Source organism: Canis lupus, chromosome 3 (assembly GCF_003254725.2).
Source record: "Canis lupus dingo isolate Sandy chromosome 3, ASM325472v2, whole genome shotgun sequence".
Classification (NCBI taxonomy): Eukaryota; Metazoa; Chordata; class Mammalia; order Carnivora; family Canidae; genus Canis; species Canis lupus.
In genome coordinates this window covers 67758-87737 of record NC_064245.1, presented here as the reverse complement: position 1 = coordinate 87737, position 19980 = coordinate 67758, and the positions used below count along the sequence as shown (strand labels likewise).

Below are 19980 nucleotides of genomic sequence, written 5' to 3'. Positions count from 1 at the left end.
TCCTTCTGTTATTTATGCAATACAGTGTGTTCTTTATTTCAACTCTTTCCCTATCCCCTATTTTTCCTTGGCTCTCTCCTATGTTTTCCTGTTCCTATTTCATATTGCTATGCCTCTCCTGCTAGCAACCTCACTTAGATCTTGGCTACTCGGTTCTAGTATTTCTACTGCTGACAGGATTCTCTAATTGATAGTGTTGTCTTGCTTCTGAAACGGTTGTACTTCTCAAATATCTTGTTATGGTGGCCTGTAAGCTCGCTTTCCTCCAGGAGTATCAGCTAATCTGTTAGGCATGGGATGGAGGAAAGCCATATGCCAGTCCATGCTAGTCCCAGTAGGCTGTGGGAAGGAAGCCCCAGACACTAAAGGAACCAGCGTTCCTCACCCTTCTCCCACTAAATCGTCCATTGGGCCAAGGGAGCACCCTCCGCTCCCCCAACAGCATTAGAAGGAGATGCTGGTAAGTTGTAATGCTCAGCTCAGGAGGCAGAGCTGGAGGGGATGGGGAGGAACAGCCCTGGCTACTCAGTTCCACTCATTTTCCTTGGCGCCTCAGCAAGGACAGGACTTCTATGCCAAAACCACTGTTTCAGAAAAAAAAGTACAGGAAAATGTTCTTAACGTGGAGGTACAGAAGTGAGGCAAACTGTAGAACTCACAAAGTGGGGCGCCTGGGTGGCTCAGTCGGTTCCACATCTGCCTTTGGCTCAGATCGTGATCCCAGGGTCCTGGGATGCAGCCCTGCATCATCATCATCATCATAATCATCATCATCATCATCACCATCATCATCATCATCACCATCGGGCTCCCCACTCAGCAGGGAGTCTGCTTCTCTCTCTCTCCACCCCTCTGCACCACTCATTCTCTCTCAAATAAACAAAATCCTTTAAAAGTCACACAGAGAAAACACTTAGTAAGAGTATTTAAGGTTTCCAATAGACTGTGCACTGTAGCTACTGAAAGATGCTAACTTTCTCATTCAGAATCGATACAGGTGCCATTAGGAATGAGTTTCAACTTCCTAATCCTTTTCATGCCGCGGTGGTCACCAGGGTCAGTTCTCTCCCAGACACAAGGTGTGGTGGGGCGGATCCCTGGCTACCACACCTGCCGACATTATCAAAGTGACCTCCCCAGAGAGTGCATTTCACATCTTTCTCTGAACCTATATAAGAAGTAAGTACTTTTTTCTTCTAGAAACAATGACTCCTGTACAGCAGTGTACAGGATAACCAGTGAATAACCAATGACCGGCCAAAATTTGCAGTGCTTCCCCTCAAACACAGACAATTCCGCTTACAGACAGGATCCTGGTAAGCAGCCATGCTTGTGCTAGGTCACAGTGTTTCCATCTTTGATCATCAAACACATCTTGAATACACAATTGCTTTGGCTTCCAGGATGGTATACAAAGTAAGTTAGATGTCTCAAACTCAGTCTTCCTGTTTCTAAGGGGAGGCAGAGCCACAAATGTTCAGCATTTAAGCATCTGTCCCTATTCCTCTATATAGATTCTGAGTGGAGTTTATTTTAGTGGTTGGACGCAAAGCAAATACATAGATGGAAAGAAAAAGAGCAGTTCAGGGATCCCTGGGTGGCGCAGCGGTTTGGCGCCCGCCTTTGGCCCAGGGCGCGATCCTGGAGACCCGGGATCAAATCCCACATCAGGCTCCCGGTGCATGGGGCCTGCTTCTCCCTCTGCCTATGTCTCTGCCTCTCTCTCTCTGTGACTATCATAAATAAAAAAAAAAAAAAAATTAAAAAAAAAAAAGAAAAAGAGCAGTTCAAGAGAAGCCAACATACCTTCAGCATGTAGTAGAAGGGGACCCATGAGAGGAAGAGGTCAGAGAAAAATTCAGCAATGCTGAACACCCCATACACGACCCAGTAGGTCAGCCACTGGGTATCATCTTCTTTGTTGGGACTCTCTATGGCTTTAATTCTGAAAGGCAATAAAAAAGCACATATAACAACATGTAACGTCAATGAGACACTTTCACACAGTAGACTGTGACAGCCTGCCCTCCAACACCACGTAGGAAACTCAGGCAAATGTCTGCACATGCCCCTGAGATAAGAATACAACAGAAGGAAGCGATGTGGAAATAAGACAAGCCATGGTAACCACTGGTTACGCGTCTTCTGGTCACCAAAGAAACCGGCACCAGCTTCCCCCCGGATTTCCACCCTGCCTGTGCCTCCCTCCGGGCACCAGAGATCCCACCAATGACCGAGAACCCCCAAGCGGTATCCTGCCCCAGGGACACATCAGGGATTCTCTCGTGGTGGGGCGCCGGGCTGGCTCAGTAGGTGGACTATGCGACTCTGGATCGTGGGGTTGTTGGTGTAACCCCATGTTGGGGGTAGAGATTACTTAAAATCTTCAAAAACAAACATAATTCTCTTGTGGTAACTCTTGTGGTAATTCCCTATGTGCTTTTAATAACTGAGGTGTATTATGGGTAAGTAGAAATTTCCGTAAAGGAACTTCTGGAACACAGTCCAGATACTGCTGAAGTCTATGACGTGCTACATAATGCACAGGTGAAAACCAACGTCATGGCATCCGTTCGCTTCTGACTACTTCATGGGGCCTAGAGTGGGGGCTCTCCTCCCCTCATCTTAACATCAAGGACACTCTCAGCAGCAATTACTGCTCAAACAAATTTCATTCTGCAAATGAATGGAAATAAATTTAAAATAATCTTTTACTTCTGAATCACAGAAATTTCTCCCAGGCCTACAAATTTCTTCATTCTTCAGAATTCAGGTAAACCTGAATTCCATATTTTTTTACCCTGTCCTGACATATGTCTGGACACTTACCACAACTGAGTTGAACTAAAATAAAATAGTAAACCAGAAGAAGTATGCATCTGGTTACCTATGAGATGGGCTAACTCCTGAAAACACCTGGTAGCACAGGCTCCCCAAGGAGGCCAAAGGCAGCCGCAGGGATGAGCACAGGGCGGGAGGGCGGGAGGGAGGCCACAAGCCGTGAAGCCCACGCTCGCAGAGGCAAGGGCCAGTAAGAGGTCTGTTCACACAGGATGGGCGAGTGGATGCAGAGCCCGGGGAGGCGTCGCTGCGCCGCGTGGGCTCGGGCTTCCGCTCTCCTCGGGGCCGCAGAGTAACGGAGGCCCAAGGACACGCAGAGGCAAGCGCACCAGACACCTAAGAGCGGCCCCACGCGAGGCCACCTTCCTCGCATGTCTACTGCAGTGCATCTTTTAGGTTATGAGCGTGATAAAGACTTCTCCCACGTCACACCTGGGCAGAAGGGGTGCAGTTCTAGCTCCCACGTGGTCCTGCTTTTAGGAACCAAAGCAATTCGTGACTAGGTCCAGAAGCCAACCCACATGCAAACAGAAACTGAAACAAGCATTCCACGGAAACATCCTGATATTTTCAATTCCATCTGTGTCATCACTTTTAAGAGGTTAGTCAAGATCCACAGATTCAAAACCAGAAAAGCCACTCCAACAGTTCAAGGTCAGTGCTTCAAGGAATTAAAAAAAAAAAAAAAAAAATGGTGAGTCCTCTATCCCATGAGCACTGCACATTCAAAGCTTCCATGTTAATACACTCAGAACGCCGTGCAGAATGCTGGAGAGACCAAAACTGACCTCACAGGCTGACCCCAGTTTTGGAGAAAACCAAGGCACATGAAAGAAGACAGGACAAGACCACAGAGTCTTGTTACTATTATTATTAAACATTTTATTTACTTATTCATGAGAGGCGTGGAGAGAGGCAGAGACTCAGGCCAAGGGAGAAGCAGGCTCCCTGCCAGGGACCCCGATGCAGGACTTGATCCTGGGACCCCGGGGTCATGACCTCAGCCAAAGGCAGATGCTCAACCACTGAGCCACCAGATGCCACCCCCCAGAGTCTTATTATGCTGAAGAGATTTTTAATAGAATCTCTCATTTGATTGAACATTTAATTATTGTTTTAATCTAAAATAGCACAAAGTTCACATGAAAATGTCTACGTGTCATAACATCATAAATTAGGCACAAAAGAGGTAGTCTGCAGGTGCCAAGCCTGAGGCTCAAAGAGACGAAGCGCCCCAGTCTAGTTTGGGGAGGGAAGAGAAGGGCTTAAAACTGCTGCTTCCTGGGGCGCCTGGGTGGCTCAGCAGGTTAAGCATCTGCCTTCTGCTCAGCTCACGATCCTGGGGTCCTGGGATCAAGCCCCAAGTCGGGCTTCCCGCTCAGCAGAACAGTCTGCTTCTCCTTGGACCCCTCCCCCTGCTCGTGCTCAGTCTCTCAAATAAATAAAATCTTAAAAAAAAAAAAAAAAACCTGTCATTTCCTGAATGCTATTTACTTTTATACTTAGTTTTCCAAGTGAGTGGACAGAGGTGATACTCGGCAATACATTCTCCTGCCTCGTACATATACGGGGTCACATCCCAACCTAGGCCACCCACGAGGAGGTGGCAACTTCTCAGGCCACATGGGGACTCACCTTAAATCTGAAGCACTCTGTGCCTTTAGGTCATTTCCATTCTGCTCAAAATGGAACAAAGACTGGGAGACGGAGGAACCAGTAATTTTCCCCCAACGTCATTTGCTGACAAGACTATCTCTTCCCCACTTCAAATTCTTGTCTCCTTTGTTGTAGACTAACCGGCCACATAAGCATGAGTTTATCTCTGGGCTTTCTACTCTGTTCCGTTGGCCCGTGTCTGTATTTGCGCAGATACCACTGCTTTACTGCAGCCTCGTAGCAGATCCTGGCATCTGGGACTGTGATACCTGCAGCTCTGTTCTTCCTCAGCATTGCTGTGGGATTCCATACCAATGTTAGGATTATTTCCTCAAGGTCTCTGAAAAGTGCTATTGGCATTTTGATAGGGATTATACTGAATCTGTAGATTGCTTTGAGTTAGTCTGGACATTTTAACAATATTGTTCTAATCCACGAGCATGGGATCTTTCCATTTGTGTCCTCTTCATCAATGCCTCAGAGTTTTCAGAGTACAGGTCTTTCACATCCTTGGTTAAATTTTACCTAATAATTATTTAACTTCATATTGGCCCTAGGAAATAGGTAGTGTTACTTTCATTTTTGAGGAAAAGACTGAGGCTTGAGGAAGAAAAAGAACAGGTGCAGGGCTCCTAGCTACAAGCAGCAGAGATTGGGGGTGCCTGTCGGGCTCAGTGGGTAGAGCAAGCAACTCTTGATCTCGGGGTCATGAGTTCAAGCCCCTGTGTTGGAGGAAGGGAGGAAGGGAGGGAGAGAAGGAGGAAGGAGGGAGGGAGGGAGAAGGGAGGGAAGGAGGGAGGGAGGAGGGGAGGGAGGAGAAGTAGCAGAGATTGGATTTATACCCAAAGTTAACCCCAACAAAGCCTGTGCCTGTTTCACTATTCCAGGCTATTTTCCTAGTTTCCCCGTTTCCTAGAACAACTCACCACCAGGCTGTACAACACTTAGCAAAATGTTTGGTACCAAGTAGGCATTTAATAAATATGTACACGAATATAAATACAAAAAGAGTTCATTGTCTTCCTTTTGGAAGAGACCACAATGATCCAGTCTCATGCTGAAGAAACCCAAGGCTCAGCAGTGGTAAATTGGGTCACAGAAGACAAACAAGAGGCAATGTCAGTCTCAAGGTCCAGATCCTTAGCCATTCCACCCTCCACCCTGCTTACCTAGGTGGAGGGCAGGGAGAGCAACTGGAAGGACACAGGACAGCGCTCTGAGGTGGCACCCTAGTCCACTGTTGCCCCAGCTACAGAACTCATTAGACAGACACATGCCTGGGGCCTTTTCAGGCCTGGTACTCCGGCTCTGGCAGGTAGAGCACAGGTATACACTTTAAGGAAGTTGTACAGGTGATCCTAAGGCTGAGCCAAGTTTCAGTCCTGCCAATCAAGGCTGAGTCTCAGCTGTGGCAAAGGGTAGGCAGCTACCCCTTTCCAGCAACGAATGGGAGGCCAAGGGAAAAGAAAAGGTAGAGAGGGAAGGCAAACTGAATAAAGCCTCTGCTATAGTCAGGATGAGTCGCTCTATGATGATCTAGAATGCCCACCTGAACATTCTCAAGTTTGTAAAAGAATTCAAAGTAAAAACATCTACTAACCAAAACTCTTTGCTAAAATTTCAAGAACAACTAAAAGTCCTCTATTTGTTTGGCTAGAACACTCACCTCCCCCAGGGTTTTCAATCCCCAGCTAAACCCTAGAGGAGCTCTGGAACTGTCCCAAAAGCAGCTGGGAACAATTCCAACCACTCTCCCACAGGCCTCGGCCACTGTCTTAAACGGTCTCTGTTTTACGTTGCCCTCGGGTGGGATACATTCGTTGCACCACCGACGCTGAACCTGGTTTCAGAACAACTTCTGGGGGAACACACTCGTAAAAGACAGACATCATGGTCTTTGCTCTGTGCAGACTCTTACTGCCATATTCTCATCACCGGCCCTTTGCCTGGCCACTCTCGGGGCTTTGTTCTCTCTCAACTCAGCCACCTGCCATGTTCCAGGGGCAGGGCTTGGCCTACCAGGAGCAAGTGGCACAAAGGAAAGGAGGCCTGAGTGAGTGGTAAGGACACGGCCAGGCTGCTGAAGACGACAGTCAATACTAGGTATGGGAGTGGCCAGCAGTTCTAAAATTTCAGAAAGCAGAAACTGTACAACGTTGAGTTGGAAGCTATCTTCGAGACCAACTATTCCTACTCTATTTTATAGGCTGAAATATGAAGCTCAAAGAGGAAAGACAGATACTAAAATGAACTTCAACTGAAAATAAAATACTGTTGAACTTCAACTTCATTTTTTTTTTTTTTTTTTTTTTTATTGGTGTTCAATTTACTAACATACAGAATAACATGAACTTCAACTTCAAAATAAAATATTACAGAAGCATAGGTCCACACGCTTTTTAAGGACAGCAATGAATGGTGTGATTATATGCTGGTGGGTCCACACAATGAAATATTCTGAAGCCTTTAAAAAGGATATTAACAGAGAATGATGCCCAAGATACAGTGCTGAATGTAAAAAGATCACTACTTTTGTGTCTCGAAAAAGAGGCAAACACATAATCTTTTGTGTTTACAGACTAAGAATGGTGTCCAGAAATATAAATTTCAAATTGTATAAAGTTCATCCTGGGCATCGGGATTGCGGAATTTCATTTTAAGGTCTTTGCAATGAGCCTGTACTACGTTTTCGTAACAAAAGGAAGGAAAAAGATTTCTATATGGGAGAAAAAAAAATAAGCACCAGACTTTCTACAACTACTTCCTCCTATGAGACTAGCCCTCTCTAGGGCTTTGTTACACACTGAAGTGAGCATCAGGAACATTCATTTAATTTCTCTCTTGAGGAAACAACTCAAACTTCTCTAACCATGATCAGACATGCTGCTGTATTTTAGAGCATTAAAAGGCCTTCAATACACACATAAATACCGAAGAGAACAGAGTCCAACAGCCCATCACACAGGACGGACTCATTCTAATCTTCTATTAAACTATCAAAAATTACTAATTACACTGGACTGTGGAATCACCAGGCTTTCCCCTTCACTCCTTCCCAATGCTCATCTGGTTTGGCATCAGTTCACCATCCTTGGCACGCACCTTGTAATCTGGTTCTACCACTTAGCAGCCACAGGACCTCGAGCAAGTTATTTTGGGCCTTCGTGTCCTCATTTGTCAAGCAGGAACGATAAACCTTATCATGTTGTTATGAAGATTAAATTAATACACATTAAACACTCAGAATCAATGACAAACCAAGTAAGCTCTCGTTAAATATTACCCTAATAGATAAATACTTATAACCTGGTAGTAATTTATTATTACAGGGAAGTAAGAGACTGAAAAGAAAAGCAAGTGATAAGAATCCTCCAGTCCTCCTAACTAAGTAGAAGTTGTAGAGGGTTAACAGCATTGTTAATAAGCCTACAAGGGGATTGGAGAATTATCCACGGATTTTAATTATCCCTCACTCTCCAAATCCCAAATGCTACAGAGAATAAGAGCTGAAATCCCCAGATCCCATCTGCAGGCCAATGGGAACAAACTTGGACACTGCTGAGAACAATTTTCAGGCCCATGGTGTGAAGGTGGACTGGCAAAAATTCTTTATGTTAGGGGCGCCTGGGCGGCTCAGTAGTTGAGTGTCTGCCTTCAGCTCAGGGCGTGACCCCAGGGTCCCGGGATCGAGTCCCACATCGGGCTCCCTGCAGGGAGCCTGCTTCTCCCTCTGCCTGTGTCTCTGTCTCTCTCTGTGTGTCTCTCATGAATAAATAAATCTTTAAAAAAAAAAATTTGCGTTAGCATTGCATTGGTATTGATGCGCACAGAGCCCACTGGCCAGACCACCGGGCTTCAGTGACAGGTACTGGCTGCCTCCACCAGCCTTCATGGCCCATCTGTTTATGCCTTTTTTATAAAAATTTTATTTATTTGAGATAGAGACCCAGAGAGAGCAGGAGTGGGGGAGGGGCAGAGGGAGAGTGAGAGCTTAGCAGGGAGCCTGACATGGGGCTTGATCCCAGGACCCCAGGGTCATGACCTGAGCTAAAGGCAGATGCTTAACTGACTGAGCCACCCAGATGCCTCTTTTAATCATTTAAAAGCTCAATGACATCAAATTAATCACAACTATAATTCAGTTTTCTTCTTTGTAGGTTAATAAAAGTAACCACCCTTAATTAAGCACTTACTGATTATTAGATTCTGTGCTGTTTGACATATACTACCCACCCCTTTTACTTGTAAGAAAATTGAGGTTTATGAAATTTAAGCTATTTGCCCAAGGGTTAATAGAACTAGGAATTATCAGATCCATATACATACACTTCTGATCACTAACACCAAAGAAATTCCAGTACATGCCACCTGTACTGTACATGGTTCACATATATTCAAATTAGCCAGGTAACATAAAATTAAGTAGTAAATTTCTTCAAAGCACTGGCTTTACTACTAAAACCAGTTGTAGCCATCCAGAGAATTCTAATTTTAATGAGTCAACTATATTGCCAGACACTTAATTTAAAAGCCCTATAATAATAAACAGCTTTGAGATATGCTGTTGGTAAAGAACAGAAAGAAATCTGCCTGGGATCCATTTGCTTTGTTTTATTTTGAATGTGGTAAGTCCTATTTAATAGCAAGTACTCTAGAGTTTGAGGTAGATTATTGAAGCTTGAATATGAAGACTACAGACCGTAATGTTTATAACCCTTTTTGATACAGCAGACACACAGCATGACCATCCACAGCACCTAAGAGGTGTAGGGCTTCTTCTGCTGTGTTTATCAGAGTGTGATGTGGGAATTCCTGAGACTTCAAAATGGTTTTCCTATTTTTTATTACTTTGGTTTAAGAGAATGCCATTGCAAATGAGAAGGAAAAAAATTGCAAGGAAAAAAATTACAAGAGAAAAATATTACACATTTTAAGACACAAACACTAATTTGTTTCCATGCTTATAAAGAAAAGATTTGTCTTCTTTATGGAAAAAAAAAAGGTAAGAAGCTATGGGCACTCAAAGTTACACTTGTTTTCCACCACAGAGCAGTTGTGCCCTCAAAGCAAGAGAAAGGATTCTGTACATACAATAAAACCATTTTGCTTATTTACCGTTTATATCATGCCCAGCCTTCCTCATTCAAAAAAAAAAAAGAAAGAAAAAAGATATGAGCTAGCTAGCTAGCTAGGCCTCCTAAATATGTAGAAAAGTATCTTCTGAGGTGACTATACAAGAGGTGAGGTGACTATACAAGGACAATGAAAAAAACACTATGCTCATTTACTCTTTAATACGGTGTTCTCCTATGTAAAATGACTAAGCGAAATACGTAAATAAGCTAAATTCGCAGGCAAATACATTTGAAGATGAGTCTATAAAACATCTCTAATGGAGACTGAATATTACAACAAAAGCCGTCATTCGTTAGTCAAACATTTTGGTGTTTAATTACAATGGTCTTTTTTACCAACTGTCCACCATTCTGTGTTTTAATGCAAAATGAAAGATTCAGTCAATCAAATAGAGAACATGAGGAATGTTAAAGCGTGCAGGCCAGAGAATTCCGGCATCCCTACACTTACACCTATGCCTGACTTTGCCCCAAGAGACCCGTGACCCAAGTCCAGTAGCTCGTTTGTGGTCTTCCAATCTGAGAGAGCTGCCTCTCCTCCCACAGCTTCATCTCTAGGACCTAACCTAGCTAACTCCACCCAACGTGGAGCCCAACACGGGGCTCCAACCCACAGGCCCAAGACTAAGACCTGAGCTGAGATCAAGAGTTGGATGCTTAACTGACAGAGCCACCCAGGTGCCTCTAACATTTTAGAACTCAAAACTGAACGCCTTACAGTATGTGACAGTTAAAAAACCTATGCCTAAAGCAATAAAACAGCAGATGTGAATCCTACTGGAATAACCTTTGTCACTAAAACTGATGGCTCTGTAAATATGATATCTGTGTCAAATATAGCATCAGCAAGTTTCACTGAGGCTCTAGTGCAACCTGGACAAGCACAATCTAAACCAACCTTTCCCAAAGGGGGCCACATGAAGATAGGCTGGTACAGCCTTGAGTTACCTCGAACGTGTAAGTGATCCCTTCACCAGATCACCTGGCCTCCCTATCAGAGGCCGCAGGACGGACGTACACAGTGGCCACGTGGCTGAGAAGGGCGGGGAAGTGACTCCTGGGAGCCAGGAGAGTGCGTGAGGGGTATGACAGACTAAAGGCAGAGGAGATTTCTACAGCACCCACTCACACTTCGACTGCTACAAAAAGCCACTTCATGAACAATTTTTGAAACTGTTTTTCAACTTCTATATTTTTTTAAGATTTTACTTGACAGAGGGGGAGAGAACACAAGCAGGGGGGGACCGGCAGGCAGAGGGAGAGGGAGCAGTAGACTCCCCGCTGAGCAGGGAGTTGGACATGGGACTCCATCCCAGGACCCTGAGATCACGGCCTGAGCCAAAGGCAGATTTAAGCAACTCAGCCGCCCGGGCGCCCCTCAACTTCTATATATTAACTCACTGTTCCTCAAAATTCATTCATTGGTAATGTTGTCAACAGTCACAAAATACCTTAAAATGTTCTGTATGTATTTCTAGTCGTTGGAAATACCTTAAGAGATGAGGAATATTTATTTAAAGCCAGTCCTGACAGAGAGAACTCCAGGATGGGGTAGGTAAAAGCAGAAGGACGATAAACTGTATCTCCAGGGCCCTCATATACAGGGTGGGGGAAAGCATCACTAAAATTCATAGGCACATTCTAAAACGGAGCATTAGGAATGCCCTCCCCACAACTGCTTTTGAGCCACAAAGTAGATCATGAATAAGTAATTTAAATCATTCATCTTACTTGCTCCTTAAGACTTTCTTTTCTCTTATAGCACAGGCAAGGGAGGAAAAAAACTGACCAAAATGCTGGCTGTAATCACCCACAAAAGTAGTGACATGCTGTTATAAGGACATTTTATTACTTTTCCTAGTTTTTTTCCCTACAACTCCATCTTAAAATAGTTCAGCAGTATTAGTAGTAATACTAAGTAAAAAAACAGTAAAAAAGCTGACAAAAGTAAAATGTTTAAAAGTCTAAGATCTCAGGATACTCAAGACAAAAATTTGCAAGGTGCCAGTTACCGATCCAAGTGCAGGGTTGGCCAGAACATGCATGTGCGTCAGGCTATCCAGAGCAGTCAAAGTGAGGGCATCTGCTGCTCTGCTCGTAAGCACTCAGAGCTGCAGAGGGCAGAGCTAGTGTATGAGGAACATCAGCAACTCAGTAGAAAATATAAATAAATAAAAAAGTAAAAAAGATATGATTACAAGTTCTGGCATCACACACAGACACAAAGAAAACAAAGCCCCTAATGAGTCTGAGAACCACAAATACACATCGTGCAGCGCCACTGGGGAAGCCAGACTGTGCTTCAGACGACTTGCTTTTCTGAAACAAGTGGTGCTCAACTGCCAGTCACGCCAGGGCCACCTTCTCCAAGTCTCCTCTGGGTACCGAACCTCCATCTAGGAGTCCGACACTGCAAATCTTAAATGAGGAGGTTTCAGGCCTTTGTAACCTAAGCTCCTGCACCTTGTATGCTGTGAATCATTAACTAAGAAAATGCTGTGGCTTTTACTTGTGGTTAATTATATTACAGTTCCTTTTTTTTTTTTTTTTTAAGATTCATTTATTTCATTCATTCATTAAGAGAGAGAGGTAGAAACAGGCAGAGGGAGAAGCAGGCTCCCTGTGGGGAGCCAGACGCGGGACTCGATCCCGGGACCCCAGGATCATGCCCTGAGCTGAAGGCAGATGCTCAACTGCTAAGCCACACCCAGGGATCGTGGATTACAGTTCTTAGTTATTTTGACAGTGTGTTTTCCAAATTTACCCCCATCACCATCCCCTTTCTGATCTGATCTGACCTCACAGGAGTCATCCCCAAACATCTTCTCCTTGAGACTGTTTGCCTCCTGATAGAGAACCAAAGGCAGGGCCCCACTCCCTCAGGAAATCTAAGTCAGTGAGCACCTTCAGACGGGCTTGCCTGGGAAAACAGAGCAAGTCTGCAAATAACAACTTATGCTGCTGCTATTATAAACCAATGCTATGTAACAAGCGAAAGAACTTGTTAGTAATACATTCTAACTCCTGTTCACAAAACGCTGCAAATGGCTGTGTGCATGCAGATATATGATTTGGGAGGGCAGGACCCTATCTGAGAGGAAAGACACACCACCTGCAGACAAGGTACTGAGAGCATCATACGGAGGAGAGAAAGTCTGCATCAACAGCTCTCGTTTCATCTCCGCCTGGGTATGGCGTGGGTCCAAGATAGCCGGAAGGCCACATGGAAATCAGAGTAACAGAAAAGTTAGAACGTGGACTTTGGAACCAGAGTCCCCGCCTTTGTTCAGTTTATTTATTTATTTAAATCATTTATTTGAGAGAGAGCGAGAGGAAGAACAGGACTCGATCCCAGCACCCGGGGACCACGACCTGAGCTGAAGGCAGTCGCTTAACTAACTGAGCCACCCAGGTGCCCCATCTATTAATTTTAAAGGTAAGCTCTATGCCCAATCTGGGGCTTGAATTTACAACCCTGAACATTAAGAGTCTTCTGCTCCACCAAGCGGGCCAGCCAGGCTCCCTGGGTTTATATATAATCTCACCATCTACCGGTTGTGAGAACCTGATCAAGTTACTTCCTCTGTTTCCTCATCTGTGAAATGGGAATGGAGTACTTACGTCATCAGGGTGCCGTGAGCATTAAACGCGCTGTATTTGTAAAGCACTTACACAGGGATACACAGGTTTCTGGGAAACCAAGTGCCGCACAGGTAAGCAGCCATGCAAACAGCTAACTGGCCTGGTGGCACAGTTTAACGTGGGCTGGTGACGACACAGAAGATAAAATGACACTTCAATGAAGGGGGCATGAGATTTCAAAGGTGCTGCCAAACATCAGTCTAAATACAGCCACCAAATGCTGGACTCACATTTAGTCTTTTTGAGCTTAGTACTAAAACCCGCCTAACTGCACTTTCACACCCCTGTGTAGTAACTGGGTCTCGGTGCGACCTTGGGAAACGTACCCTACCTCCCTCTGCACCCGGATCATTTGAAAACGAAAGGAAGTAGATTACATGCCTGATCTCTACAGCCCAACTCTGAGAGTCCCAGGAAGGTGGTGAACTGGGGCGCGTGGGGGTTCAGGGGGTGAGCGCCTGCCTGTGGCCCAGGGTGTGACCTCGGGGTCCCGGGATCGAGTCCCACATCGGGCTCCCTGCATGGAGCCTGCTTCTCTCTCTGCCTGTGTCTCTGCCTCTCTCTGTGTCTCTCGTGAATAAATAGATAAAACATATTTTTTTAAGTAGAAAATAAAAAGAAAAATAGTTTTTGTTTTTGTTTTTTTTGTCAAATTGTTTAAAGTTGCTGGACAGGATGAAAAACTCTCCTCCTTTCCTTTCTCAGCAGGGCAAAAATCAAAATATAAAATAAAGTCATTAGACTTTCCCTCATAATTCCATTTGACCAAAGCAGCAAGGACAAGACTAGCACCCAGTCGGGGACCCCGGTGGGGGCTGCCTTAGGTCTGTGGCAAGGGACTCTGCACAGGAGGGCATAGCACAGCACCCGCTCCTGGGGGCGTCTCTCAGACTCTGATCTGTGCAATGCCACGGACAGCAGGGCTGCACTGGGAAGAAAGGCCACATTATAGGATTCCGCAGATAAGGACTGTCCAGAAAAGACCCACCCACAGGGATAGAAAGCACTAAGTGGTTTCTGGAAATTGAGACACAGGAGAAACAGGGAGTGACTGCTAATGGATCCAGTCTCTTCGCGGGGGGCGGCGACAAAAACGTGCTGGAATCAGGCAGCGCTGATGGGCTGCACAACTTTATGAATACGCCACGCATAGAACCGCACACTCTGAAAGGGCTGCATGTGAATTATAGGTCAGCAGAGAAATGGGGCGACATGGGGTGGTGTACCGTGGTGACAGGGGTTCGCCCAATGCAGGGGCCCACCTTCTCGGAAACGGAGTGCGGCAGGGAGGACGGCGACCCTGCCAACAGCTCGACAGGAGGCGGCTGGAATCAGGCTTCAGATAACTGTACAGTCTGGCCAGAAGGTCTGCAAACAGGTAGAAGATCAAAGGCTCTGCTCTCCAAGGGAAATGACAGCACAGAAAACAGGCATGAGCAGCAGAGGGGCGGCCTCCCGAGGCAAGAGCAGGAGCCACAGCGCCGGGTCCCCACTGCCGGTCCTCGCTGGCCGCGCCCTGACCTGAAGCCAGGTAAGCCAGGTCTGGCCGCCGTCTCCCGGGGCTCAGCCCTGAGACCAGCGCTGACCCTATGGCACGGCGGCCCGGACGGAGGCGGTGACCACGGCCCGGCTGGCGACACTGGGCCAGGCAGCTCGCCGCAGCCCCGACCACCGCAAGACATAAGTCCTAGCATGTCACCCACTTAAAACCCAGCCGAGGTGACCCGAAAACCTGCAAACTCCCTACAACCACCCGGAATACACGCACACTGACCCCCCAGCCGCGGCCCCTGCACGATGGCACCTGCCCCCGGGCTCCTCGCCTTGCTCGGCCCGGGCACACGCAGCCCCGCCATCCTCCAGCCGAGCTCAAGCAGGAGCTCCCAGAAATACCCGTGGGGGCCCTTCCCGTTGCCCGGCAGCCCAGCTGCCTGCCGACCTTCCCCACGGCTCACGGCCTCCGTGGCACCCACCGCCCACACCTCCCCGCTTACTGCCATCACCCTGGTCCCTTCAGGGCACAGAGCACGCGGCCACCGTGGGCCACAGCGCAGCTGAAGTGCTGCCCCCCACGCCTGGAACGGGCTGGACTCGATTCCTGCTAAACAGATAAACCCAGACTTTTCAGAAGAACTAACAGCACCATTGTCAACAATTTCCCGACAGTCACACAATTACCCTGGTTAAGCAATGAATGAACCTGATGAGACTCATGTTTAACACTGACTGCCTGAAGGCTACTCAGTGGAGGGCGGTCTGCTTCTACTGTGCATAGTCCCATGCCACCCTGGCAAAGCAAAGGTCAGGCGGGGTCCCAGGGGCAGCAGGGTGTTTCCCCATCCTTCACTCCATCAAGCGTAACACGCACCAGTTTCTGCTGCCGCTCGACATCAGGGTTCCAAGACACTGGCTGATGTTAGATTCCTTTACAAATTAAAAGATGGAGGAGACTTAGACCCCCAAAGCCCAGGCTGCACCTCAGACCAATTACACCAGAATCTCTGGAGGTGGGGCCCAGGCATCAGTATTTCTGAAGGCTCCTCAGGTAACTCCAATGGGCACCCAGGGCTGAGAACCACTGTTTTAGGGAAAAGTCCAAGTACCCACAGAGAGCAATCTTCACTCCATTACCTTCACTCTATATGGTCAGAGAAACGTATCTTTATTTTAAAGGTGAAAGAGTTGGGCCTATAAAAAGAAGCATATTTACTATAAATATATACACATATAATTATATGTTACTATAAATAAATACTCCAGAGATACTCGCATCTAGAGATACTCATTATTTCCTGAATTTCTGCTGAAATCATTAATTATAATATTAGATTTTAGCATTTCTCCAGCTCCTGGTATAGTGTAGTACATATATCACTTTGTCTCAGAATATTCAAATAGAAAAGTATATATATTTAGTGAACGGAATAATCCCAAAACATGAAAAACCCACATACCTGACCCACTTAGAAATATGAACGTCTCTATCATTTCACAGAATCCCGAACAATAGACAGGAACATTTAGCTTCTTGGAAGTAAAAAGATGCAATACTATTCAGTTGACTATGCAGAGAATGAAAGAATGATCACAAACAAATGATTTAAAACAAAAAGGGGGCAACTGGGTGGCTCAGTGGTTGAGCGTCTGCCTTTGGCTCAGGTCATGATCCTGAGGTCTGTGTCTCTCATGAATAAATAAGTAAAATCTTTAAAAAAAAAATAGGACTGAAAAAGAGATTCCTGCTAGAATTAATTCACTTCAGGTGAAGGAGAAACATACTGCAGTTCTGTCTGCGGTCACATCCACCTCTGCACACGCCTGGACTTGCATATCTCCCCGAGAAAAAAGATTTTTACTGTTCTAAAGCCCACACCAATGACATCACACCAACAGAGAAGGTTATTTTTCCCACAGGATTATGTACTAAATGGTACTGATATAGAAAAAGAGTTTTATGATATTCAGTATTTCCAAAAATCCATATTCCCTGCTGGTTCAAAATAGTTCGAGCAGCTAGGCAATTATTAAATTGCCACCCAAGATTTGTTCAAAATGTGCTCAATAACTTCTAAAAGCCCAAACCTGAAAAATCCTTCAAACTCTTATTAAAGGAACTCTTGCAAGCAGAATACACAATCAAAAGAAAAGTAAAAAGTAAAGGAATGTACTTTGTTATTTTGTCTGATGGCACAGACACATCGTGTGAGCCATTTGAATCACTGTTAACTACAAACTTTTTATACACACCGTATTATCAGTCAATTACATTTTATGGAAAACCGCTATTCTTGTACCTTTTTCAGGGACCCGAAAGCCAAACAAACCAGTTTTCCTGGTCTGCCCTTCTTTGGTACACACATGCAACTTGGATGGTGCTTCAGCGGGTAATGCTGGAAGAGGGTAAATGCTTTTCTGAGCATGAAGACAGGGGCTCCAAATTCCTAACAAGTAGCATCCTAATGTAGCCAGACTTTGTGGAGTGCTAAGTGTCTGCAGGAGACTAATACAGTAACTACTTATGTAACTTCAATTTAATTGTTCAAATCGCAACTTCTAAAACATGTTTCCTTTCTAGTCAGATACTAAAATTCTAGCTTGTCCTGTAATAGACACAAGATGCAATAAATGCGTCATCTGTTAGCCTCCCAGCCGAAAATTCTTTTTTCCTTTATCTTTACAGTTGAGAGAAGTTGCAGAAACCAATTCAATGAAAATAAAACCCACCAGCTTTCTTAGGTAGAGCTACAGAGTAAAACAGTTCATTTGTGGCGAAGAATTCTGATTTGAATGAATGAAAACATGAAAATGTAGAATATTTTTCAAAACAAACATTGTAGGGGCCCCTAGGTAGCTCAGTGGTTGAGGGCCTGCCTTCAGCTCAGGATTGAGTCCTGCATCAGGCTCCCTGCTCAGCTTCTCCCTCCGCCTGTGTCTCTGCCTCTCTCCATGTGCCTCTCATGAATAAATAAAATATTTTTTTAAGATTTTATTTATTTATTCATGAGAGAGAGAGAGAGAGGCAGAGACACAGGCAGAGAGAGAGGCAGAGGGAGAAACAGGCCTCTTGCCAGGAGCTCTACTGGGATTTGATCCCAGGACCCTGGGGACACGCCCTGGGCTGAAGGCGGTGCTGCTCAACCGCTGAGCCACCCGGGCTGCCCAAATAAAATCTTAAAAAAAAAGGGGGGGGGGGGGGGAGAGAACACTGTAGACTAAAAACGTCAGGTCAAAAAAAAAACAACAAAAAAATAAAATAAAATAAAATAAAAACGTCAGGTACTAACAAATTCAGAACCTAATCTGCTAAGATTCATTTTTAAGTGTAATTACATAAATGAGAAATTCATAGAACCAAGGAGTTATATATTAGGGATACATCTTGTAAGGTTGTTTTTGTTTTTATACTAGGGTAAATGTTTTCCATTTGCCTGTAGTAAGCGGCCAGTCTTTTCAAAATGAAGCAGGCAAAACTGTCCCCAGAATTAACTTTAATTCTGAATTATGGAAGTCTCATTTGATGGGGTTTACTGTTATGCAGGTAAGTATAAGGTGACTTATATCGTAAGATAATCATTGAGGAGGAGGGATCAGTTCTGCGGCCCGCTGAGGCCTCCCCAGCCCTGAAGGCCGCACTCCGGGGCCCTCTGCTGCGCCCGCATCACCGGGCACCGCCGCCCCAGACTGCGAGGCGGAAGGCACTTGGGCTTGTCATCAGGGGAGGCTCCAAGTGCGTGACCTCGGGCAGTGTGTGCCCTCTTGGTGCGCGGCCGCTCCCCCGGGAGATGGGGGTGTGCAGGCCCTGGGGCAGCCCCGGGCGGGGAGGCGGGGGAGAGAGGGAGGGGCAAGGGGAGGGGGAGGGGCAGGGGAGGGGGGAAGGGAGGGGAAGGGGGAGGGGGGAGGGGAAGGGGAGGGGGGAGGGGGAGGGGAGGGGGAGGGAAGGGGGGAAAGGGAGGGGGAGGGGGAGGGTTGCAGGGGCCACTTACGAGACGTAGGCTGGGTAGCCGAATCCTATCAAGTTGCAGAGGAGAGAGGCTCCATAACCGAACACCAGGTACAAGGCCAGCAGCCCGACGGCGCCTGGGACGCGAGGGGAGAAACGGGCCGCGGGGCCCGGGTCCTAAGCCGGGCGCCCCGCGCTCTCCGCCCCCTGGGCCCCCGCCGCCCCGCCGCGCTCCACCGGGAGCCGCAGAGCCCCCTCCCCCCGCTCCCCTCCGCCCCCGCCCCCTCCCCTCCCCCGCCCTCCGGGAGCGCCCGCCCCGCCCGCAGGAGGCCCCGCCGCCCGCGCCCAGCCTGCGCGCAGCCACCGGGACTCGGCGCTCGGCCGCGGGGACCGACACGTCAGCGCCGCCGCCCCTCCCGTCCCCTCCCGTCCCCTCCCCTCCCCCGCCAGCACGGGCGGCCCCGGGAGGCCCCGGGCACCTCCGCCCGCCCCCCGCCCCCCGCCCGCCGCCCCCCGCCCCGCCCTGCACCCACCGAGCGCGATGTATCTGCGGTTCACGCCGCTCCGGGCCTCGAGCCTGGCCAGCAGGTCGGTCATGCAGTTCTTCTCCTGCAGGAACCGGTCGAACCTCTGCCTCACGGCCGCAGACATGGCGAGGCTGGCGAGGACCTGCGCGCCGCCCGGGCTGCTCCGACTGCGGGGGCCGCCGAGCGCGGAGGGGAGGGGAGGGGAGGGGAGGGGACGGGAGAGGAGGGGAGGGGCGGGGCGGGGGCGGACCGCGCCGGTGGCCGCAGCCCCGCCCCCCGCCCCCCGCAGCCTTTCCCCGCGGAAGGTAGAGCGAAGGCGAGCCGCTCGGGGAGGGGGCGGGGACGGAGGGGCGGGGCGGGGGGAGGGAGGGAGGGCGGGCGGGGCGGGGCGGGGCGGGCACCCGAGGCCGAGCGCGCAGCCGTGCCGGGCCCGAGGCAGCGCCGTGCGAGCCCTGCTTCTCCCGCGGCCGGAACTCGGCCCAGCCTCCTCCGTGGTCTCGGGATGGCCCTGGGACAGGCTGTAGGCCCTCGGGGTGGAGGCCCTCGGGGTGGAGGCCCTCGGGGTGCAGGCCCTCGGGGTGCAGGCCCCCGGGGTGCAGGCCCCTCGGGGTGGAGGCCCTCGGGGTGGAGGCCCTCGGGGTGCAGGCCCTCGGGGTGCAGGCCCCCGGGGTGCAGGCCCCTCGGGGTGGAGGCCCTCGGGGTGGAGGCCCTCGGGGTGCAGGCCCTCGGGGTGCAGGCC

At 48.0% G+C, this 19980-nt stretch overlaps 1 protein-coding gene across 2 annotated transcripts in view; it reads right to left on the bottom strand.

The window, feature by feature from the left end:
* REEP5 (receptor accessory protein 5) overlaps nt 1-19592 on the bottom strand; it is a 31467-nt gene extending 11875 nt beyond the window's left edge. The window contains exons 1-3 of one of the 2 annotated variants that reach the window (XM_025436956.3): nt 19248-19592; nt 18758-18851; nt 1807-1945 (exon numbers count right to left, since the gene is read on the bottom strand). In XM_025436956.3, the coding sequence (XP_025292741.1) occupies nt 1807-1945; nt 18758-18851; nt 19248-19365 (351 nt within the window). In that variant the 5' untranslated portion in view covers nt 19366-19592. The remainder of the gene's footprint in view (nt 1-1806; nt 1946-18757; nt 18852-19247) is intronic. The other variant, XM_025436957.3, reaches the window with a different exon arrangement.
* Nucleotides 19593-19980: the final 388 nt, after the last annotated feature.